Genomic DNA, 26,583 nt, shown 5'->3' with positions numbered 1-26,583 from the left:
AACTACAATAAATATCTTAAAGGCCTAGTTTAAGGAATGTTTAGCATGATAATCCCCTGCTGTGCATCTTCTGCTTATTATACTGGTGTCACAGTAGGGGCCAATTTCCTGTGTATTCGTTTATTGGCTCAGGGCCATTTAGGATCCATTTCTATAATAAAACCTCCCAAACTGCACAGCAGGATACTCAGATCGGAGATCTGATAAGAGGGATCAAGGCAAGCAGATTAAGATCAATACACAGAGGTTGTGTACTGTACACAGATTTGGTGGGGGGGGGGGGGGGGGGATCACTTATAGAAGGCTTAAACTTGGCCTTTAAGGGCCAAAATCAAGCTCTATTTTGTACGTAGTGGAAAAGATCTCCTATGCTCATCAAAGGAGGGCACTGTGTAGGAGCTTTTTTGTGACTCACCAGAACGGCATTCTTGTAGAAATGAACCATGACAGTCTGATGCGAATCCAATGTTCCAAACTCGTCAAAAATAAGCTGCATATTCGTGTCGGTTCTCGTGTCTGGCATGATCTCCACTATCAATGTATCACCCCCATGAATATTATAGTCAAATTCATCATCTTGTTTCTGGTAGTTGTTACTTCCTGAGCCAAGATTGTCGTAGATTCTACAAGGAAAAAATGTAATATGAGCTCTCCATAGGATTAAACAAGATATTCCAACACTAGACTTCAAATTGAAGTTTGACCATTTTTCTCAGTCAACAATGGGATGTAAGTTATTAATATTTAGCCCAGAGGTATTGTCATTGGAAAAATGTATATTGACATTAAAGTGAGTTTATAATAATCATGCTTCCCTGTGTCCTGTGATTGAAATAGATTTATCAGTGAAATAAAAATGAAATTTCACTGTTGGAAACTTGATATTTTAAATTTGATATTTTTCATTGTTTTGAAATTTTAGCTTGCTCTCTCTTACAAAACAAATGTCAACATGCGAAGGACTTTGGACAAAATCACAAAGATGTCATTTCAGAAAAATCATGTTTTGTTGGCATAAAATTTGGCTCGCTATTCTAAAAAACACAACCAAATGTCATTTAATATCCATTCAAGGCAACTTATATCTTCTGTTTCAGAGTAAGATCGCAATATATTTCATCTCGTGAATACCAAAAGTAAATATTTCACTAGTGGCTACGTCACTCATGAAATATTGCTTATGGCACTCACTTGGTGAAATATATTGCAATCTTACACTAAAACAAACAATTATCCTCTACCTTAAGCACATTTAGATACATGCCCTAAGCTCGGTTTTGCACGACTCTGCATCTGACATCTTTGGAAACGATGACAACAGGCAGACAAAAAAAAATGGCCTTGAGATTTCAAATAAAAATTTGTCAATCTTTCACAGTCAACCACAAAATGTAATTCAAAACTTTTAAGCTAGAGTAATGGGCCTTGTTTTTTCCCATGCATCACTCTATTGAAATGATTAAAATAAAAGATTATGTGCTGTGTTTTTTCCATGCATCACTCTTGTTGGAATGATTAAAATAAAAGATTATGTGAAGGAAGTTAGATTTTGCATGATTCTGCAAATCTCAACAACAGATTAACACCATGGCTATAACATTACCTGAGCATTTTCTTCTCTTAAACAGCAGTCAAATAAAAATTGCTGAACTAAAAAAATGCACTGTAAATATGAAGTAGAATGACTTTACAACTACAGTTGGCTTGATATCCAAGGGACTGGCCAAAATACTTTGAGCTTTGCGAATATTGAGCCAAGCAGGAATGCTTACATAGCGTAAAAAATAAATTGGTATTTTACATCAAGTTTGAGCCAACGAGGAAATCGAGCCATGCGATATTGATCCAAAGGGTTTCGACTGTATACAGAATCACTTACTGTCCGTTGTCCGCATGGTAGGCGAGGGTTCCTGGCTTCCAACCCATGAACAAACCCGTAATGCTTACATCGGGCTCAGAAACTCCTATGCCAAACAATGCTCCCGTATTTGACATATCCTTCATCTAAAGAACAAAAAATCCATATTTGACGTGAATTAATACTTCACTTCAGACTCTTGATGAAACAGACCCTTCATTAATCGAACAAGTTTTTTTTGTTTTTTTTTAAGGTAATAATACGCCCATCATAGGCATTGAAAGAGATAGATTATGAAAATATACAGTGATTTCAAATACAATAAATATAGATTGCTAGCAAGAATATATATTGAACAAAAACGGGAATTAACCAATATAAATCGGCCCAATTTTTGTAATTCATCTTGTTCCGGTCAGGTAAGGTAATATTTTTCATCGGTTGGGTAAGGTTCATTTTTCATAACTGTTTCCCATAGGGTAAGGTTCATTTTTCATAACTGTTTCCCATAGGGTAAGGTTCATGTTTTTCATTACAGAATCATTTTTTGTCATAAGTGTTTCCCATTGGTGAACTTTCAAGGCCAATGTGGTAGATCAAAATATACATATCAATCACTTACTATCATCATTTAAGCCTAAATTTAGCCAAACAATTCGAGGGGAAGTCTCGTAACTCTCCTATCTCAATCAGAACATGTAAAGTTTGGTTCTTAGGAACCTTGGTATGAATCAATGTTGATTCATTTCCTCAGGTATAAATACAATAAGACACCCACAACATGACTCATTTTTGCTGTTGACAATGGGCCGATTGTTCAGAACTTTTATGAAGTTAACAATGTGTTAACTTCATAGTTGTTAACTTTCAAACCTTATCTGTTTTTAAAGTTTAATGGATACACTAGCGATCTGCAATATTTCTATCAAGATTTGAGACAACTGTTCAGCTGCACTTGTTTTTATTGCAATCTAAGATTACATCATCAAAAAGTTCATGTTTAAAAGTAAACAAAGATGTTGTTAATCGTGTTGTAGCTTTAACAATACTCTGAACAATCGGCTTTATGTTCTATAAATCTATCTGAATAAGGACTGACCTCCACAGTGAATTTCAGCATTTCTTTATTGAACGGTGTTTTGCTGATAAAATGCCCGTACAAATCACCCATCGATTTCTCCTTGCTAACGTTTGGTCTGAATAAAGAAGAAGACATACACCAATGGTTATATAACCATGAATTATCATTAAGAGAGATACTCATACGGTCATATAACCATGAATAGTTTGAGCTACACCAATGGCCATTTAACCATGACCAGTTTGACATTAAGAGAACTAAATGTATTGCCAATAAAGGAATAAATCACGGGATGGATGTCATTATTGAGCGATGAATGCAGTTTGGCTGGTTAAAGTGTGTGAAGTCCAAACTTCTTTCATATCCCCGATAATGACATCATTCGCACAATTCATTACTTATATTTGCACCAATAGTTAATTATTTCTTTCATGAATTGTTAAAAAAATGTCACTTCATTTAAGAAAACTTTAAGTAATTTTTTCTCATCCATTCTGTTAATAGAACGACCAGACCATAACCAGAAACAGTTGGTCATATTACATCACAATAATGCGGGAAAAAATAATCACTTCAGATCACTATTTAACGTAAAACTGAAAGGCTTATGACAACCATACGTTTAAGATATCATGAATTAACCCTTTCTAACAAGTTGATGAAGAATCTTAAATAAATTTTGGTGAGGAACCAAGGGGAATAGATCATCATACATAATAATCCAGAAAATGGAAATGTGTTGACTAAAAGACCATACCATACTTAACCAACTACAAATAGTAAAATAATCCTCAGTCTATATCGGGTTTCATTAAATTAACTTTACACTATCAATGAACTTGCCAGATAAAAGCAATGTTCAAATATCTTATTACATATAGGTTTATCAGTTACTGTTAAGAAACTAGCTTAATTTATTAGAAATTCATCAATTTACACTGAAGGCACTTATTGGTACAATTTGGGGCCGCTCAAAATCTTTTTTGGATTCAATTTTATTGCCTGTGAACAGAATTGTAAAAATAAGTAAAATCACACGTGTGGTGCCTACAGCCTTTCAACAGTTTCAGAGCTTTTATTTATTTTTTATGGCTTAAAGGCTATAATTTTTTAAAGACGACCAAGACTAAACTTTGCCTCTGAAGGTGCAATGACCTCAAGGTTATGATAATAACTTGGCTTTTTTCCAGAATCAGTGTGACAAGGTATAAATAACATGTGTAACTTAAACATACTTGAATTCCACTATTCCATCATCCATAACATTGGCAAAATGAGCTCGACCCAAGGTGATAGCATTTCTTTTCGGCACCTAGAAAAGAAGAAATTAATTTTTAATGTTTATTTTATAAAATCTGATATTTTGTCACCACTCTTATATCGCCAGTTTCCAGATATTTACGCAAAAATTTGGTTCATTCCAGGACAAAAAATAAAAAAAGTTGTCAAAACGGTCAATCTGTGAGAGTGCAGCTTTAAGTCAAATTCACACCAACATGAAGCAAAATAAAAAAACATTATGACACATATAATTTCAGTTTACGATTGGAATGGACTAAGATCTTATTTGAAACACGCCCAAGGGGTGGCCATATAATTTTGGTTTCATCAATTCTTAGGGCCTGGGGCCTTAGTCAATAAGCAACTTAGATTGAACTTAAAATTAAGATTAGAATCAATCTAAGTGTTTTGATTGGCCTGTATATTAAGCTGACCAATAGGCTGAATGGAGTCACTCAGGCATGTCTAAGGATAAGGATAAGATCAATATTGAATACTGGCCCTGGCCCAATTTACAAAAAGGTGAAAAAATATTAAAACCATTCTACAATATTAGCCTTACTGGTGGTCTGTATTCCGGCAGGAGGTTCAATAATTTTACGATGAACACATCTTCTCCTTTATACGGGGGAATATTTATTCCAACCCACGGCATTATACTCCCTTGTTTTTCAAATATGACGGTTTCTTTGTAGACCTGCAAATGAAATTGTTTAAAGTGATACTCATATTTATAATCAATATAACAAACATAAATTTTGAGTGATAAACCTTTATCTATTTACTAAATAATGCATTTATTGAAAATATCAATTACTGATTACATGGTTATAAAAGTGCATTTAATAGCTGAAAACGCACAAATATAAAAGGTTTATCGAAGTGTTTTCAGAAACTAAACTCTCAATCAATCTCTGGTAAAGATCCGAGGCGGGTATCAGTAAGCGGCAGAGACTACCCTATGTTTCATTTATGATGGTGATGAAATAAGTTATCTTTGACTAAAGTCCTCATTCAAAGCAAAACATTTCCTTCCGGCGTAGCATTTATGATGCAATTTATCACGTAGCATACACACAATGATATACAGAGCCAGTTTTCATAAAAACTTTTACATTATTTCATAATTTAATTCAATTTTCTAGAAAATTCAAATTTGAATTTAAAAAAAATACAAGTGTTTGTTAACACAACATTATGTATTTTCAATGCAATCAATAAATCATCATAATGAAGTATTTCAGAAAGTATTAAGTTAGTATATCATGAAATAAGTGTGACACTTAACTTAAGAAACTGACTAAAAGCTGCACTCTCACAGATTTACAGTTTCGATAACTTTTTTATTTTTTGTCTTGGAATGAGCCAATTTTTGCGTAAATATCAGCAGACTGCTGTTATATTACTGCTGGTTTCCATGCATTTTCGCATAAATAGGCTCGTTTCAAGACAAAAAATAAAAAAAAGTTGTCAAAACATTCAATCTGTGAGAGTGCAGCTTTTAGTTAGGAAATTACTAATGTTGTTTTATGAATACCTCCCTTGGTAAGCTAAAAACAATCATAGATCGTAGCTTACCACTTTTTCACAGTATTTGAATGTAAAATCATATGTTTTTTCTTCCTTTTTCTCCCATTCTACTCCAATGATGTCACCTTTTTCTAGCAAACCAACAGTGGCAGGACCTTCTGTTTTATTTGATAGTTCCACCTTGTTGGTTCTAAACCTGAGAAAAAAGAAACATACATATTCGATGAATTGGCTGGGGCATACCTGAAGCATTTTGAAGTATAAACATTTGCCTTGTCCTTTGTGTAGATAAAACTTAACCATGTTATATTGAATAACATGCAAGGTATTATGACTTCATTGTTTATTTCAATATTGAGCTCCAATTGGATAAGCACAACATCATTCAACCAATGATATTCAACGTTACAAAATCAACTCTTCTTTTATACAAACGTATCTTGTCTGTTACACTTTATAATACAAATACAATAATTGCAGAAGATACTGCTTATGTTTAATTCCAATGAATACTTTTTAAATGTAAATATAAGTATTGATCACATTTTTTCTTGCGTTTATGCTGTATAAACCCTGTTACACCGCATGTGAGCAAATGACCAAGAAGCGCTAGTGAGCTTCATGGAGTTTAAAAATATGTATTTTTATTAATCAACTATTACCTATATGACGCGATACGGAGACAATTGCAGTACTATTACCATACAATAGACTATTTAGCATGATATGAATAGCTTCAACTACATCGAAGGGCCTTTTTGTTGGTAAAGAACTAGTTTTGGTTTTATATTGTTTTATCGTTTATTTTTTGAAAACTGAAGCTGGTTCTTGAAACCCCCGCCAGAGACGGTTTGGTCCGTTTGTTCCATCCGAAAACTACCTCACTAGATAAAACAGGTAAACGAAAATCTGCTGTATCATTGTTTTGAAGAAATTCAAGAATAATGGCTGCATATTGCAAAAGCTCCACCATGTTGTTGAAACTATACCGTATTTTCTCGACTATAAGGCGATTCGCTTATAAGACGGCCCCCTAACTTTGCCCATGAAATCTGGTGCTTTTTGTTTCGATCCGCTTATAAGACGGGGTCAATTTTTAAGCAAATCTAAAATTCTTCCTAATGTGTAAAAATGTTCAAGCTCAACGGACAATTATCGATTTTCGCGGTAACTGTTTTTGTTTTACTCAAAGAAAATGGCGGTCAACTGTGAGCTCTCTATTTGAAGGTAGGTTAAAAATGAGTAAATAAGATTGCAGGACAGGTCGTTACTTATCGGAATTGTAATAATTAATCAATAACAACATATGTACACAAAACCATTCGCTTGTTACTTCAAGCAAAACTTTCCAAACAGGTTTTAAACCGCCGAAACCCTTGAAACCAAAACTGAACCTTGTTTGGTATGAACAAAAACGCCCTAAAGGTCCTAATCCTGGCTCATGGTATCATTTCAACAGAGGTACTGAGTGACTTTTATACTTACGCTTTCTGTGATGTCTTTGTTTTGTAGTTTCTGAAAATAAAAGATAGTTAAATTAGTCTTTCATAAACTTCAAAAGGTTTCAATAATGATTATTACCTATAGTTCATTTGCTTTAAAAGGACTCACTCATGTTTTCTGGACCAAAAGTTCTTTGATACCGAAATTGCAGAAAAAATACAATTAAATTTAAAAAACACACCTGGTTTTAGTGGGGAGCGAACCCAGGTGGGTACAGTCAAGTAAAAATTAGAAACCACTTGCCCTTAAGGACTCTTACATTAACTGAGGTATAATTTAACCTTTAAGCCTTGTGATGAAAAGCGTTAAAAGTAACTAAAGCTTTTCAAAATCATGGACTTCAAAGACAATATTTGAGCATATATCAACATTTGTTGCAGGTTCCCATCAGTATTTTAGTTTTAACAATCCTAATGATTTGCCACACTTGGGTCATTTCATAACAGGCTTCAGGGGGTCATTTCATAACCGACTTCAGGGGGTCGTTTCAATAACAGGTTTCAGGGGGTCGTTTGCTAACAGGTTTTAGGGGGCCGTTTCATAACCGGTTTCAGGGGGTCATTTCATAACAGGCTTCAGGGGGTCATTTCATAACCGACTTCAGGGGGTCGTTTCAATAACAGGTTTCAGGGGGTCGTTTGCTAACAGGTTTCAGGGGGTCATTTCATAACGGGCTTCAGGGGGTCATTTGCTAACAGATTTAAGGGGGTCATTTGCTAACAGGTTTCAGGGGGCCGTTTCATAACAGGTTTCAGGGGGCTGTTTCATAACAGGTTTCAGGGGGTCGTTTGCTAACAGGTTTCAGGGGGTCATTTCATTATGGGCTTCAGGGGGTCGTTTCATAATGGGCTTCAGGGGGTCATTTCATAACCGGCTTCAGGGGGTCATTTCAATAACAGGTTTCAGGGGGTCATTTCATAACAGGTTTCAGGGGGCCGTTTCATAACAGGCTTCAGGTGTCGTTTCAATAACAGGTTTCAGGGGGTCATTTCATAACAGGTTTCAGGGGGTCGTTTCATGACAGGTTTCAGGGGGCCGTTTCATAACAGGTTTTAGGGGGTCATTTGCTAACAGGTTTCAGGGGGTCATCTCATAATGGGCTTCAGGCAGTCGTTTCATAATGGGCTTCAGGGGGTCGTTTCATAAGAGGCTTCAGGAGGTCATTTCATAACGGGCTTCAGGGGGTCGTTTCATAACAGATTACAGGGGGTTGTTTGATAACAGGTTTCAGGGGGCCGTTTCATAACAGGTTTCAGGGGGCCGTTTCATAACAGGTTTCAGGGGTCCGTTTCATAACAGGTTTCAGGGGGTCGTTTCAATAAAGCTCATAGTCAATCTTAGTCATAAAAAAGAAGATCTTGGTATCATATTTCCGTATTCACAAATCATCTTAAGTCATTTCGTAACTTAAGTCACTTTCCTAATTTAAGTATCTCATTAGTCAAATATTATAAAAAGTGAATAATTTCTGAAATACATTATTTTTATTCACCATTTTTTAAATAACATACTTAAATGTTAAAACACACATGTATTTCTTATAATTCGACGAAGAAAATTTTAAGAAATCAATCTTAATTGTCCGGTCAGCGCAGTGGTAAGTGCATTAGCTTCTCACCTAGGCATCCCGGGTTTGATTCCCTGTCTGGGTGCATATGAGTTTGGTTTGTGGTCACCAAGTTGGACAAGTGGGTTTCCTCTGGGTACTCTGGTTTTTCCCACCACACTCTTTGCAACATCGTGCCAACGGGAGTTATTAATTTAAGTTGCAATAGCTTGTTTCACAATCGTTGTAAAATTAAATAAGTTTAAACTAAGTAAAAAAAATGACTTAAGAAGTTTCATGAAATGGTCCCAGCTATGCTTTGCAGGCAATACAACTAAGTCTGATTCACTTACACATCAATGGCCATAACGTAGCTAGATCCTGGCTTCTTTTTAAACGTCTCTGTTGCGCATCCAACTTCTAATAAAAAGTTGTCTGAACTATTTGTAGCGTCTGTAGATGGCGCATACACAAGTTTGTCAATTTCAACTGCAAAACTGCCAGAAGCCTCAATTGGTGTTCTCCCTATAATAGGGAGGTAAGAAGTTAAGAGAGCTGATGACAATCATGAAAATAAATAATAAATAAAATCGGACCAGACACAAGAGCTGATGACACTTACTGTAAAACATTGTGTATAGGACGCTATCGTATATAGGACGCATGTCAAAAAATAAAATGAGAAAAATAAATAAAATGAATACAACTAATAGTACATTATGGGACGCATTGAAAAAACCCGACAAGATTTGCATTCTGCCATATTTGTCAAAATCAGTAGCCGCCATATTAGTTTTGAGGAATTTTATTGAATTGTGAAAATGGCAAAGGTTATTAAATAGTACAGCACATGTACATAATTGATAAAAGATATTAAAATAACAATGGTACACAGCACATAAATAGTTTATTGCAATACTGTATCGAGTAATCAATAAACAACAATTTAAATCTGTCATCCCGATGTTGCTCTCCGCGTAGCCCTAAAACTATTTGTCGTTGACATGAAATTTATTAGGAACAGCTGTATATTGTTCATCTAAGTTAAGTTTTTTAAACATAAGGTATAATGGGACGAAAAACACTGTCATTGCAACAGTTTGTACTATTGGAAGTAAGGCAGCGGCAGTAAGGCAGATCTAGATGCACAATGATGCCACTTCACATGATGCATGTCTATTTCTTTTAAAAACAGAATCATACTATGTAAAAACTACCGTACAATTTCAAAACTTTAAAATATATAACCACTTTCATTTATTGTCATCTGCTCATGCTAACTATACCCCTACTGCCGTTATAACTAAATCCATCAATCGATGTGAGTAGCATCCCTTTTTATGTAAACAAACATATTTCGGCTTGAAATGGACTTTGGAGAAAAACCTCAAAAGCCTAATACCATATATAAGACGCAGGCATTTAATTGATAGAATTTATGGGGGGAAAAGTGTGTCCTATACTCAATGATTTATGGTAGGCTCTATTTTTGGCTATTTATTTATTTTTCAGGTTTTATACAATAGTGCTTGTATAGAAAACGCGAACCCAATGCTCAAGATTCTGTTTTGTTTTTATGCAAGTCATTTCATAATTCAACAATTAAACACCTAATGGCAGCTCTTGTCCAGACAATGATTACAGTCAAAATTGGATGATACACCTTAGAACGTATTGTGATATATTATGAATGCAATACGCTAGACCCGCACCATCATGAAACGATATAATTATTGTGATATGCTTTGTTTGTTTATTAGAGTTTATCAATGTCTACCTGTGCCTATTGGCTGCATAATGGCTTGAACCCGCCATGAAGCCACAGGGCTGGTATTCAATATTGTTCTTTATTGAATCTAAGAACGATGTAGCTAATCGGATTACTTCATATTGATAACTGACCAATAGAATGAATAAAGTCAATGATGTATGACCATAAGAATAACTTAAGTGGCATATTGATTATCTGGGTGACCCCAGAACTTAAATTTTGTTGAAATATCATAAGTGACCATTCCCTCAGAATTCCGACCTATCCCCATCGGGTTTTTTTTCAAAACTTGCTTAAGATGTGGAAAGCATACATAATATTTTGAGTGTGAAATTCCATGAAGGAACATGATGACTTAGTCCAAAAATTATTGTAATTAGAGCGTATTTCTGTATTTATTCTTATATTATAAATGTTGATATTGCGCAAAATTTCGCAGCGTAAAAATCCCCAGGTGTAATATCAAAATCCCCTGGAATTCAGACCAAAATCCCCTGGAAAGCCTCTCAGAAATATGGCATGTATGTAAAGTGACATGAGATAACAGTGACAGCAATGCCCAGTCAAATCCACATATAAGAAGACTTGAGAAACAGGGTGAGATACTAGACATCCAGGTGCGTTACACTAGCTCTTTGCAAAGAGACCTCTTGGTTCTTAACTTACCTATGAATATCCCTTGACTCTTTGGATTGTTGTAGGAAGGGATGTACCTGAAAAACATTAACTAACATTAGTTCATTCTTATCTATTTTATGTTTTCAAGTCTGGGCAGAAACCATGAGTAATGTGTTCTTTTTGGAAAGATTTTGAGAAAGTCTATCAAACCAACAACCTCTTGGCTGAAAAGTGGATACTACCAATCTCACCTTCCATTGCAAGCTTAAAATCTTGCTGTAAATATATCTTCAATTCTCATCCTAATCTGCATTGTGAATGTGGAATACTCTACTTACAAAGATTTGTTACAATGATTTTTGAATATTGCAAGTCAATATAATTGACAAAATTTTATGGCTTGGTGTGATTTGACCCTGCTAGTCAATATTCTTTAATACACTGTTGGACATGACCTTCATTTTTGATTTTCTTACCCAAAAATGTACAGGGGTTTATCATCTACTGGTCAAGGGCAACATACCAATTCATGACCAATTTCATAGCCATAGTTCAAAGCTGGCTATAGCGTGAACAAAAATTTTCATTTTGATATTAAATCTACGGACCCTAAAATTCACGGGGGTCACCAACTGTTGCAACCTATCACCGAAATTTCATAAAACTAGGCCAAACAACTCTCAGGTTTAGTATTAAATGCAAATGATGTGTTCACAGCATCCCCTCACCCCAATTCATTGCTCACTTTTAATGTAAACAAAAAAAACTGTACATCAAATGACAAAGTGGGACGATATTTCAAGCCAATTCTATATGAACAATGGAAAACATGGTGCCATACTATACAAACTCTTTTTCTTTCCCCTGTGAAGCCTGAATAAATATCATGAAATTTCATGAAACATTTCACACATTTTCTTTTGTACTGGAGCATATTTTTAATACATTGAAACAGGTTTTTTTATGCCATGAAAATAATACAAGGAAATTAATGACGTTGGGACCTTGAAAATAATGATTGTCACGCATGCCTTTCAACTTTAAGTATTTCAATTGGTCATACATATAAGCCAATGTTTAAGGATAAGCTAAATAGTTCACTTACATCATTTTGCCATGACTATCTACCAAACAGTTTTGTGTAAATCCCTTTTCAATCCAGTGTTCATACTTGTCAGAGGCTGCCAATTTTTGTACCTCTTCCTATTAAGCGAAAAAACAAACATTTTAAACATTAAGTTTGTTATGTGTGTTTATTAATAGATCATTTATTTATGACCACAACACCGACAATGAAGATGTTGATAGATGATGATGGTGATGATAATTGTGATGGTGATGATAATTGTGATAGTGCTAATGTTGAAGCTGTTGTTGCTGTTGCTGATGATGATGATGATAATGATGATGATGATGATGATGATGATGATGATGATGATGATGATGATGATGATGATGATGATGATAATGCTGATGATGAAGCTGTTGCAGTGACTGATGATGATGATGTTGATGATGTTGATGATGATGATGATGACGATGGTGGTAATATTGCTGCTGATAATAATAATTTATTGAGATAATGATGATGATGATGATGATGACATTGACAATGATGATGATGATGACGATGATGATAATGATGATGATGATGACAATGATGATGACAATGATGATGACGATGATGATGACGATGATGATGATGACGACGATGATGATGGTGATGATGATGATAAAATTAAGACTCAAATTATGATTACCTTTGGTCTCTGTACCAATGGTGGCATTGATACATTTCCCTCCACCTCGCCAAGTATCGAGATGATTGGGTACATTGAGCCACATGGAGTTATCTTTTCACTCATTTCACTCATTTCCGCTTCCATTTGACCGGCCCTCTGAAAGTTTTTCAAGCATTTCAAATAAAGAAAGGTGAAAATTTTCAAATTCCATCCCATTAGAAAATGATTATCAAATACCACCAAGCAAAAAGGATTATCAATATACCACCCAAGTACATAAGGTTTATTAAATACCAACAAGAAGATAATGATTATCTAATACAACCCAAGTAGATTATGATTATCAAATACCATCACAGTAGATAATGATTTTCAAAGACAATACTAATAGATGATGATTATCAAAGACCATTCTAATAGAAAATTATTATCAAAAACCAACCTTCTAGTTAATGATTATCAAATGCCATGCCAATAAATATTGATTATCAAATGCTATCCCTGTAGTTAATGATTTCAAATACCACCCAAGAAGATAATGATTATCAAACACCACCACAGTATATAATGATTATCAAAACCATCCCAACAGATAATGATTATCAAGTACTTTACTACACCAACAGATAATGATTTTCAAATACCACAACAACGGATAATGATTATCAAATACCTTACCACACCAACAGATAATGATTATCAAATAACACACCAACGGATAATGATTATCAAGAACTTTACCACACCATCAGATAATGATTATCAAATACCACACCAACGGATAATGATTATCAAATACCACACCAATGGATAATGTTTATCAAATACCACACCAACAGATAATGATTACAAATAACACACCAACAGATAATGATTATCAAATAACACACCAACAGATAATGATTACAAATACCACACCAACAGATAATGATTATCAAATAACACACCAACAGATAATGATTACAAATACCACACCAACAGATAAAATTATTATAGAATACTACGCCAACAGATAATGATTATCAAATACCACACCAACAGATAATGATTATCAAATACCACACCATTGGATAATAATTATTAAATACCACACCAACAGATAATGATTATCAAATAACACACCAACAGATGATGATTATCAAATACCACACCATAGGATAATGATTATCAAATACCACACCATTGGATAATGATAATCAAATAACACACCAACAGATAATGATTAACAAATACCACACCAACAGATAATGATTATCAAATAACACACCAACAGATAATGATTAACAAATACCACACCATAGGATAATGACTATCAAATACCACACCAATGGATAATGATTAGCAAATACCACACCAACAGATAATGACTAACAAATACCACACCATAGGATAATGACTATCAAACACCACACCATTGGATAATGATAATCAAATACCACACCAATGGATAATGATTATCAAACACCACACCAATGGGTAATGATTATTAAATACCACACCAACAGATAATGATTAACAAATAACACACCAACAGATAATGATTAACAAATAACACACCAACAGATAATGATTAACAAATAACACACCAACAGATAATGATTAACAAATAACACACCAACAGATAATGATTATCAAATAACACACCAACAGATAATGATTAACAAATACCACACCAACAGATAATGACTAACAAATACCACACCATAGGATAATGACTATCAAACACCACACCATTGGATAATGATAATCAAATACCACACCAATGGATAATGATTATCAAACACCACACCAATGGGTAATGATTATTAAATACCACACCAACAGATAATGATTAACAAATAACACACCAACAGATAATGATTAACAAATAACACACCAACAGATAATGATTAACAAATAACACACCAACAGATAATGATTAACAAATAACACACCAACAGATAATGATTATCAAATAACACACCAACAGATAATGATTAACAAATACCACACCATAGGATAATGACTATCAAATACCACACCAATGGATAATGATTAGCAAATACCACACCAACAGATAATGACTAACAAATACCACACCATAGGATAATGACTATCAAACACCACACCATTGGATAATGATAATCAAATACCACACCAATGGATAATGATAATCAAATACCACACCAATGGATAATGATTATCAAACACCACACCAATGGGTAATGATTATTAAATACCACACCAACAGATAATGATTATCAAATACCACACCAACAGATAATGATTTTCAAATAACACACCAACGGATAATGATTATCAAATAACACACCAACAGGTAATGATTATCAAATACCACACCAACGGATAATGATTATCAAATACCACACCAATGGATAATGATTATCAAATACCACACCAACAGATAAAATTAAATGATTATAGAATACCACACCTACAGATTATGATTATCAAATACAACCCAAACAGATAACGATTCCTTTCGAATCATTCATACCTTTTCACCATTTACAATGTAGAAAAACTTGGCATTTCCATCAGGGACATATTCCGACAACCAATCACCTTCCACTCCAAATCCGACAGTTGTATCCTCTTTAAGCTCAATTCTGAAAAAATGTAGCAGTGTAATTTTCTAAATATATTTGCTTTTCAGATTTATTATAATATCACAAAAATGTAAACTTGTCCAATCATAATTTTGCATGAAAAGAAAGAATTCAAACAATTAAATTAGTGGCATTAGAATATGGATCAACAGATTGACATTTAAGTAAAAAACTTTTCAACTTTACGTCGGAAATTAACACAATGACAAGTTGAAATTTAAGGATTTATTGCAAGAATCTGTTAAGTCTACAAGTTGAAGGCGTAAACAAACAAGCTCTCAAAAAAGTGTGTTAAAGGCGCATTAAATGCAGTGGTATTAGCACCGTATTTTAAGCAAGTGAACTAAAATTTGGGATAAAGTGCAATTTTTGTCACTGAAGAGCATTTATTCTGTGCTAAAAGCATATTTATTTCAGTTTAAAAGCACATTAATGCACTTAAGTGCATTATTTTGCATTAAAAACACACTTTTCATCGTTAATTGTACAATTTTTCCTACATTAAAAGCACGTTTATTCTGCATTAATAGCAAAATTTTCTCCACTTAAGCAAAACAAAAATCTGCATTTCAAGCACAATATGGTAAAAAGCACAACCTTTTGGGAGAAGAGATGATTCTTAATCTTCCCCCACTCCATTGTGAAAAAAAGAATTTACACCTGCTTTACAAAACTGTTGACTGTAACCAAAATCAGAGGCCATGGTCGATTGCTCCCTTTGTGGATTTTTTACCCCAAAAATAAATTCAGTTGAATGTCTAATCTGCTACTGAGTTTTAATAATATAAAGGTTGCAGCTAACCCATCAACATATCCACCGTAATCGCTGCTTGAATCCATAGGATTCTGATCACTGTAAAGTAGATCTAGCAAACAGCCAACAAGAAGTCCGCATCTCTCCGGCATTGCCTCAGCAAATAACTCAAAATACGGGTTGGAACGAGTAAGTCTACCTTTGGATACCCATACACCCATCTGGGACGTTGAAGATGCAGAAATATTTCTGAAACAATTAATAACATGAGTTTAATTATATTACTTTCTTAAACTGAATTTCTTTTATGATATACCTTTAATTTGTATAAGAATACATTAAATTACATTAAATCTTATTAGAAAAACGCACCAATTTGTATTTTCATGTAGTGTTACTATAGAAGTGATTAGTATGTTGATATGGAGTTGCTTGATTTGAAAGTGAGAACAGTCTAAAATTTCGAAACATTGAAAAATACCAAATTAATATGTATATATATATATATATATATTCAAACAGTGAAATATCACCTTTACTTCACTGATCTGTTAACCACCGGAATGCATATCATTCTGTTTTATACTATATAATATTTGGTTACATCCTTTTTATCTTGAAACATACAAGTTTTATATATTTCTGGGAGATGTAAATGAACTACCAAATCCATAACAACATAAAAAGCTGCGTAACATGCTAGTAATGCAGTTCTTACGGTGATGGGGTTGATACGCCCATGCGCACATTCATTATTAAAAATGTTATGTTGATCCGCTGATGGTAGACTCCGATTTAAGGTTATAAAAGTCTGCAGGCATAGCGGCCCACAGCCTAAAAAATGGAATTTTACCTGAGGAACATTGTTCCGTCATCTTGTTGTTTCATCGTCAACAATGGTTGCACATGAGTCTGGAGAAATGGCCGTTCCGAGACCTTTGCCAAGTTTATTTTTGAATCTTTATGGCCGTGCCATGCTGGCTCCTGGATAAATTCATGAGAATGAATAGTTATTAATTAATTATATTATATGACCAATGAAAAACTTAACTTCAACTAGAGCAGAGAATGTTTTAAGTTAAGAATTAATTCAAGTTGTTTTATGAAAACTGGCCCACCCGTGCCAAAAAGGTTTCACTATATGAGGTAGTGTACATCTGATAACATTATAAGTCAGTGCTAAAGTAGCAGAAAATTGCCCATGAAAAAGCAACAAAATGAAAGCCATCTCCAAAAGGAATGCCCAGGTCTATTTTTAGAATGGAAACACTAACATCTAAAAATAGATCAATTTTTATCTCAACAAGAAATTTAAAACCTCCAGCCATTACTTAAATCGTTGAATGGGTTGTTTTTTACAGATGTTGAATGTGATTGTTGTATTTTTGTGATACTTCATTCATTTCTATGGCTTTTGTACATTTTTGGTATAATTTATTTTAAATCTAGTCAGCTGCCTTTAAAAATAATTGACTTAACATTTATCAATATTTTTCACCTTTTATTCAAAATGAATTAAAAAAAATGCAGCAACATCGTTAAAAGATCTTTCAAAATTAAGGTAGAATATGACTATAATCTTTGTATATTGCATAATTGTAATAACATTTACAATTAATAAAATGAAGTTGCACTATTACGCTGAGAAAAATTTGAGCACAGTACTCATAATAAACAAAAACTCCACGGCATAACTGAATGTGGCTGAAGCAAAATGACTATCAAAATTTCAAGGTCAAATTAATAATATTTATCAAACAGTAAAAACAGTAAGTCCTGAATTATATAATATTATTTGGAAATAAAAATATCAAACAGTATATATATGCCTACCTTTGCTACAACTTGAGAAATCGTCATCATAACATGGTGCTTTATTTCCTTCGGTTCTGAGGATGCATTGAACGGAATTATCACCTGACTCAGTCCATGCGATATGATTGGTTCAAACAGTCGCTGAAATATGAAAAGGGAAAATATGATTGGTTAAAAGAGTTTCTAAAATGTGAAATGGGGCAATATAATTGGTGAAAACAGTTGCTGAAATGTGAAATGGGGAAATATGGTTGGTTAAAACAGTTGCTGAAATGTGAAATGGGGCAATATAATTGGTGAAAACAGTTGCTGAAATGTGAAATGGGGAAATATGGTTGGTTAAAACAGTTGCTGAAATGTGAAATGGGGCAATATAATTGGTGAAAACAGTTGCTGAAATGTGAAATGGGGAAATATGGTTGGTTAAAACAGTTGCTGAAATGTTGAATAAAGAAATATAATTTGTTCAAACAGTTCAAACAACTAGTCACTGAAATGTGAAAAGGGAAAATAGGATTGGTTCAAATAGTCGCTGAAATGTGAAAAGGGAAAATAGGATCAGTTCAAACAGTCACTGAAATGCTAAAAGGGAAAATAGGATTGGTTCAAACAGTCACTGAAATTTGAAAAGGGAAAATAAGATTGGTTCAAACAGTCACTGAAATGTGAAAAGGGAAAATAGGATTGGTTCAAACAGTCACTGAAATGTGAAAAGGGAAAATAGGATTGGTTCAAACAGTCAATGAAATGCTAAAAGGGAAAATAGGATTGGTTCAAACAGTCACTGAAATGTGAAAAGGGAAAATAGGACTGGTTCAAACAGTCGCTGAAATGTGAAAAGGGAAAATAGGATTGGTTCAAACAGTCACTGAAATTTGAAAAGGGAAAATAGGATTGGTTCAAACAGTCGCTGAAATGTGAAAAGGGAAAATAGGATCAGTTCAAACAGTCACTGAAATGCTAAAAGGGAAAAAAGGATTGGTTCAAACAGTCAATGAAATGCTAAAAGGGAAAATAGGATTGGTTCAAACAGTCACTGAAATTTGAAAAGGGAAAATAGGATTGGTTCAAACAGTTACTGAAAGTTGGAATAGGAAGATATAATTGTTTAAAACAATTCCTGAATTGGGAAATAGGTTCGATTAAAACAGGCGCTGAAAGTTGAAAAATGGAAATTATAATTGTTTCAAACAGTTGCTGAACATGAAAAGAAGAAATCAAGTAAAATAGGACCTAGAACTGACAAAAAATAAATAATCTTACACTAGCATTTGTTGTCTCAGTGACTGCCAATGTCCAGTTGTCAACTTTGAGACTTGTCCTGTGAACAGTGAAGCCTTTCCTTTCTACAGTGGTTGAAGAGTCTAGAAACTCTGCAAAACTCTCCTTGAGATTCGGATCCGGTACCACCAACACATGTCCCAGAAGACTGCTATCATCCTTAGCTGCAAAAAACAGAGGACAGGCCTGAACTCCTAGAAAGCTCTTAAGCATAACAAGCTTAATTACCAATTTATATGAAGCCAAATTAAGCCAACTAAATCTTGATTTTATTAATTAAAATTACTTTTGTGAAGTCTGAAATCTCTTCAGAATGTGAAAATTACACAGCTTTAACCAAAAAATGAAAAATAGTGAGCTTATCTAAAACCTGTTATAAGGGACTTAGAATGTTTCACAAAAATGAGGCCAGAATTTTGGTTTAAAGTCACAGTTAAAGCTGCACTCCCACAGATTGACAGTTTTAAAAATATCAGCCTATTTTTGGTTTCAATTGTTTAAAAAGACTGCTTAAAATTTCATTTTTCTAAAAGCATCAGTAACGCTTTTAGCTATTAAAACATTCATTTTTGAACATAAATATAAAAAACTGCCATCTGATCTTTTGTCAGCAGACTTATATCATCGTTTTCCAGACATTTCTCAAAAATTGGATTTTAGTTACTCCATGACATAAATAAAAAATAGTTGTCGAAACAGTCAATCTGTGAAAGTGCAGCTTATCTGTGAAAGTGCAGCTTTAAGGATTATTTGGTTATAATTTATAGAATCATACATGCCATATCCCCCGGCGGGGGGAAAAATCCCCCGGAATTTCGATCCATCCCCCGATCTCCCGGCGGGATGTAAAAATCCCCCGGAATTTAAAAAAAATAAATAATTTTTTTTATTGATTTAACGTCAGGCAATAATGACAAAGTGAAACCACAGTATGTGAGTGAAACTGAATGTAAAGAAACAACTCCTCAAGGGTGAAATTACTGTTTAAAAAAAGGTTTGATAAATGCCAAAAGGAAACCTTAACAACAAGTGATCATTTAATTTGAAGTAATGATCAAAGGCAAAGAAATGTTACTATTTTGGAAAAGGAAGAAATTAATAATATTCATTCCATTCTCTTAGTGTCTGAACGTCATCATAGCTGATAGCAAAAAGCAGATTTTTTTAAAAAGACTTTGGAGGAAGGTAAATTTAATTTACAGTATCACAGTATGACATGACAGTGTATCATAAGAATATGATAAATCATGACATAAAATAATTCTGTATAATGAAAAAGTTAGAGGTTTTCATAGCAAAATATATGTGAATACATTTTTTCGTAAAAATACTTTGAAATTTCGCCAATTTAAACCTGCTAAAAAAATCCCCCTGAATACTACCAAAATCCCCCTAAATTTCAGCCTTTCTGAACAAATCCCCTGAATGGTCTCCAGAAAATATGGCATGTATGTAGAATGTTTGTATGTAATTTGTTTATGATAGTTGAAGCAGTGCAATAAAACAATGTGTAAAGTTTACTGTGTTTATTTTTATTTTAAGATCATTTCCTAAAGTGTAAGTACTTGACTAGGGAAATCCTGCTGGAATGTTACTGGTACATATAGCTCCAATATTTCATTGGGAATATTATCACAGCACCTTGTGCAAAAGTAGATAATAATAGCATTAGGTAAAGTTGGGTTCTTTCACATGACTTAAGAATGAATTTTCGTGCCAAGCGTAAGTCTACACAACAGCACTTCAAATTTCTAAAACTTGATATCGATTCATAATTATAAAATGTCTTTTCTGTTTTAGAACCTATTTATGGAGAACTGATGGGCAATATTAAAATATTCATGCTGATTTCTCTCCCTTGAAAGTGACTGAATCGATAAATGAAATCGACAAACCAGTGCTCCCGATACTGGGACGTCCTTGTGCCTTCAGATGGACGCTGGAACTGGCAAGATAGTTGATATCGGTGCCACACATGTGGCCGATCATCGTGGGCTGAGTCATGTGAATGTCAATCAACATGGCCGCCGTGTTGTCTGTTAACCGCTCACATCCATCAAGGTTGACCTGTTCAATGAATCAATGGACCAATAAGAAGATTACCTTTATTTAAGGATTGATCGTATGAACGCAGTACTCTGGGCACGCAAGCAAATTCCATGAAGCGCGCTAGGGCCTCTTGGTCATTTGCTCGCTTGCCCTTCTGTGCTCATACAGCAAAAACACAAGAAAAAAGGCGATCAATACTAATATCTAAATTTACAAAAAATATTCATTGCAAAAAAAATTAAACAATGACATCATAACTCGTTGCATGTTATATTACATGAACATCAAGTTTTATCTTGGCAAATGTAAATATAAGCTTTTAGCTTCTGATCAAATCCTTATGTGTTTGTATTTTATTTTGTTCATCAGTCTTCTTCATGAAATCGCTATGTTTTAACTAATGGTTTAATGCCATGAAGTTTACCTTTAAATCTGTTCCATTTAATATTTTAGATTTATATAAGAGACTTCATGTTGTCAACAATCTTTTTAAAATCATGCTCAAATTGAAATATCTTATTCATTTTTATGATAAAACACTTAAAAGTACTGGAGTTGTATTCATGAAGCATCTTAAGTCATTTCCTAACTTAAGTCCAATTCTTAAAATTTTCATAGTCAAATTAAAAGAAATGTTTAAGTGTTTTTAACATTATTTTTTTTGTTCATTGAATAAGCTAAACGAAAATAATGTTTTTTGGAATTCTTGATTTTTTTATTTCATATGACAAAGAGAAACTAAAATTAGGAAAGTAAATTAAGTAAGGAAATGACTTAAGAAGTTTTATGAATCTGCCCCAGATTATTAAAACAAGATTTGTAAATTCAAGCTGCATTCATTCGATAGATTGTATAATAATACTCATTTGCAAAATCAAGATAATCTATCTTTTTTATCAATAATATATGAGCAAAGAAGCTCTTATTTGAATTTCTTAGTACATTTGTAATAGTTAGATTTTAATTTTAGTCTTCTAAATAATAGTTGGCAGGCCAGCAGTGAGCCTACTGCTGAATTATTGTTTAGTAGACCACAAATTAATGCAAACTTTCTTAGTGTTCTGTGCGAAATGCCTCCCAAATGCCTTTATACAGTGCTAGCTTTTAAAGGACTAAGACTAGTGGTAAAGGTGTCTGCCTCTCATGATGTGGTGAGTTCTGCGGTTGTCGGTTTGATCCCCACAAGGGGTACTTTCTTATGGCCCCTCAAAAAGGAAACAGTACTGGGTTCTCCAAGGAAAAGGACTCGAGAGTGATTCTATAAGCTATCAGCTTTTGTCACAATTAAGCTAAAATAACTAAGTTTATACTAAAGGACTTACCTAATGTAACCTATTAATGACTAAATGGGAATTTGGAAGTAATGATTTCATTAATGAATGGGAATTTGGTGGTTGATTTTGTAACTGAATTACTGATTTGGTTGTCAGTTACTTATAAATGATTAAAAAAATAATAATCTTACTTCAACAAGCTGTGATGATTCTCTAAGGATTTTTTCCAAACATCGTATCCCATAATCAGTGATGAGGTTACATCCAACCAGATTGATCTTCTTCAGATTCTTGCATCTTTCCGGCTGCATCAAATTTAAAAGTTGCGATTAATTTACAATGACCACTAAATTAATATTCTTTGGACTGTTGCAATTTTCCAGCTGAGTGAAATTCAAAAATTGTGATAAGGTTACATCCAACTATATTAATATTTAATAGATTTTAGCGGCTTTCTGGCAACGAAGAATTTAAATAATAAATCAACTGTTTTGAGAGGAATTACAAAATATGACTTGAAAGAGAAAGGAATGATACTGTTTATTTCAGTTTGCATAAAAAATGCATTTTGAACTGTAAATAATTGTACAATTTAGATAGAAATACATCCAGCAAATTACATCATAAAAAATCATCTAGAAAGAAAGTTACAATGAAATAAAGATTTAAAGTTTTGCCAATTGAGTCTGAAATCAGCCGTAAGACAATTTGTAATCATGGCTCCAGAAAAACTTACCTTTTCTGCCAGTTTCCTTTTCAACATGTGCAGAATACCATCATTAAGGTAACCATTTCCTGCAAAGTTAATCTCTGTGACCTCTTCGTCATTGTTCAGCTTATTCTGAAATCAACAAAATAATGTAATACAAGTGTCGTTTTGATGTTCGATTATAATCAAAAAGGTCAAGATTGGCTATGACACTTAATGCACCCTTTTCCCTTTATAGTGGAATAGACAAGCTAAAAAAAGACAGACAAATCAGGTCATTATAATTAAATTATAAAAAATAAAGCTAAATGCAAATTGAAGGCAGGGGCAGATGCAGGATTCGACGTAAGAGTGGGCGTAAGTTAGGGAGTAACCTATTGACTGGCGTGCGTCCCTCAAACCCAAAATTGATTGGGCTATCAGGGGTACTCCCCAAGAAATTTTCTAATTCAAAATGGTACAATTAAGGCATATTTCTTTACTTCTTCTACATTGAAATGAACAGTAAACGTAGGTGATTTGGGGGGGGGGGGGGGGGGGGGGGGGGGGCTGGGGTCAGTCATATAAGATACCTCACAACGGAAATGATATACATTGTTTTGAATATTTGTGGCAAAGGCTGAATGGTGTGTCGTTACCAAATAAGGCAACAAAAGATAATTATGAAAGCACCATACCAAGTACTCTCCATCTAGTGGAATGTAACCTCGAAGCAATGTTTCTTCCCTGTCTGTGTAAGTCGACATCTCTGATGCTCTCTGTAAACCAGCCTTACATCATTGTAAATGGTTTCAAGTCAGACACTGTCAAGTAATGGTAGAGTGTAACCCTGAAATTAAAAAAGCCATATGAAGATTGGTTAAATTATTTTTTAATGGTTTAAATTATTTTTTCGGGCCAATGGAATTGCATTATAATAATTTATTTTCAAAAAGTTGACATTTAATTTACATAATTGAATAAAAATATTTTATTGTCATTGAAATACAAGGTCAGATGGGAATTGAAATATATAATTATGTTCCATATGTAAAAATGCATACCGGTATATGCATAAACGCATTATTTCAATCATATTTCTATAAGGCCAAAAAAGGAGTTCTTTGTTTCTACTAACATTTCCAAAAAAATAGGGTAGGTAGGCTATTTTTTATTTGGCGAACCAGGATTCTGTACCAAACTGACATATATCAGGGAATATCACTATTGTAGAAAATTTGAAATATAAAATGGTCAATTCTAAACATGTTCACTCAAAAAATGCACAATTTTTAGAAAGAAAAAAAAATCCACACTACAGCATAATTAAAAAGTGTAGGGACGGGACTAAAAATATGGTCAGTTGAGTAATTGGAACAAAAAATAATAATTTACACCTAAATTTGATTCATTTTTTTTTTCATTTATTTCAAAATTTCATGTGCTCCATTCAATCACTGTAGTCTATCGATAAAAAATAAAAGTTGGCCTATTAATTATTTAAATAGTGCCATCATAATACCAACCATAGGTTTTCTCACAAGTTGGAATATGTCATGAGGTTCATTACATTGATAGCAAATATTGATTGAAAATCTTTCAGCCCATTCACAAACAAGGCTATTGATCTCTTCAAGGCTGTTTGAAATGGGGATTTAAAACATGAAAATATTAAAGATGCACTCTTACTCCCAAAAAAGGTTTACCACAATTGATGATATTGTTATTCCAAAAAGGATAAATAAACGACGAAAACAATGGTTCTTATTGAGGATATCGAGTTTAATTTAAAAGAAATGAGCATGAAACACGGTATTTTTACCTTATGAGATGATGGTAGACCACAGTAAATCTTTAAGCATTATTCACCAATCATTTAATATTTTTGCGCTTTCTGCTATTAAATACACGGTTACAATCTTGTTATCAGTAATTATACTATATTTGTGAATGTATTGATTTTGAATAAGAGTGTCACTTTAAAGAAAATGGTGACTATATCTAAATATGACATAATTATTGATAAAATAATATTCATTTTGATCATAACGCGAACAGAATAAAGGAATCAATGCTATTTAAAATGGGAATTTAAAAATACCAAAGAGTTATTAAATAATAAAGAATATTGTGACTTAATATCTAAAAACAACAAAATCTACTGATTTTTTTGTTATTCATGTCAGAAAAAAGCTCATTGAGCTATTAAATGTTTCTTGTTAGCATATACTCAACTTTAAATAAAGATTCTTGTATCTTGATAAAATAATATTCCTTTTGAACATAGCTTTTTTCAATCAATAACTTTTCATTTTCATTCATAAATTATTGTATTGGTGTTTAAAGAATAGAGTATTAACCAATTGGATGCCTTTTTCAAATACTGAATTTAGCACTGCGCTGTAATCAATAAGAAGGTTTTAAAGGCGAGGCCAATGGATTAAATATGTAAGGATTGGTTCAAATACGCTGGCTAGTCCTCAAAGGATATATTCTCATCCCAGTTTTCAAATTACAGGAAGGCCAGAGAAAAATTAGATTTGTTTCCGGTTTCCAGTCTGACATAAAAATTAGTCTTTTAGATGAACAAGCCCGGATTCTTAAATTGATACTTGGCATAACATTTTTGAACAAGCCCTGCTACATAAAATCCAGGATTTGAGCAAGCCCAGAAAGCACTTTACCAGTGCAGGGCTGGCGGCCTTGTTCTAAATTCAATCACTGGGTTACGGCCTAAAAAACTATTGGTTGGTGGTTATGGATATTTTTTCTATATTAAAATCATTTCAGGTAAAATCAACATTCATTATATTTGGTTTATAGATAATTTTTGCTTTATGGGAAAAACATGGTTGAAAGATATACAAATGGTCTACAATAAACAAAATTGGTCGATAAAACACCTGAAGCAAACCAATATTTTTAAGCTGAACAGCCAATAAGCCTGGAACAGGCTAAGTTACAAATATATGGTCACTTTCAACATTTACAATATTTCATAATTTACTGGTACCTTCATCTGATAAGTTCACAGTTTTAAAATGATGAAAATATAGCATAAATTTATATACACATGTATTATGGTATGAACTACATCCACCTATATAATTTTTATGTGCTCTCTAATAAGTAGACTGAAAGCATTCCATATTTTAGGTACTTGATCACATTCCTCAGAAAATC

The 26,583-nt window shown here is 33.4% G+C and overlaps 1 protein-coding gene across 4 annotated transcripts in view; it reads right to left on the bottom strand.

Annotated features, from left to right (window-relative positions):
* Window positions 1-26,583, bottom strand: part of LOC128240741 (uncharacterized) — a 105,874-nt gene that overhangs the window by 77,883 nt on the left and 1,408 nt on the right. For 3 of the 4 annotated variants that reach the window (XM_052957556.1, XM_052957557.1, XM_052957558.1), the window contains exons 2-21: window positions 24,099-24,250; window positions 23,449-23,553; window positions 22,904-23,017; window positions 21,285-21,456; window positions 19,372-19,553; window positions 18,127-18,249; window positions 17,147-17,277; window positions 16,342-16,542; window positions 15,428-15,539; window positions 12,949-13,086; window positions 12,294-12,391; window positions 11,237-11,283; window positions 9,153-9,324; window positions 7,236-7,265; window positions 5,799-5,946; window positions 4,783-4,917; window positions 4,175-4,251; window positions 2,958-3,054; window positions 1,880-2,004; window positions 416-623 (exon numbers count right to left, since the gene is read on the bottom strand). In XM_052957556.1, the coding sequence (XP_052813516.1) occupies window positions 416-623; window positions 1,880-2,004; window positions 2,958-3,054; window positions 4,175-4,251; window positions 4,783-4,917; window positions 5,799-5,946; window positions 7,236-7,265; window positions 9,153-9,324; window positions 11,237-11,283; window positions 12,294-12,391; window positions 12,949-13,086; window positions 15,428-15,539; window positions 16,342-16,542; window positions 17,147-17,277; window positions 18,127-18,249; window positions 19,372-19,553; window positions 21,285-21,456; window positions 22,904-23,017; window positions 23,449-23,553; window positions 24,099-24,167 (2,484 nt within the window). In that variant the 5' untranslated portion in view covers window positions 24,168-24,250. Of the gene's footprint in view, window positions 1-415; window positions 624-1,879; window positions 2,005-2,957; window positions 3,055-4,174; window positions 4,252-4,782; window positions 4,918-5,798; window positions 5,947-7,235; window positions 7,266-8,871; window positions 8,991-9,152; window positions 9,325-11,236; window positions 11,284-12,293; window positions 12,392-12,948; window positions 13,087-15,427; window positions 15,540-16,341; window positions 16,543-17,146; window positions 17,278-18,126; window positions 18,250-19,371; window positions 19,554-21,284; window positions 21,457-22,903; window positions 23,018-23,448; window positions 23,554-24,098; window positions 24,251-26,583 lie in introns of those variants that run through there. The other variant, XM_052957559.1, reaches the window with a different exon arrangement.

Source organism: Mya arenaria, chromosome 7, assembly GCF_026914265.1.
Source record: "Mya arenaria isolate MELC-2E11 chromosome 7, ASM2691426v1".
Classification (NCBI taxonomy): domain Eukaryota; kingdom Metazoa; phylum Mollusca; class Bivalvia; order Myida; family Myidae; genus Mya; species Mya arenaria.
The sequence above is the reverse complement of the archived record's forward strand: the minus strand, read 5'-3'. Positions and strand labels throughout refer to the sequence as shown.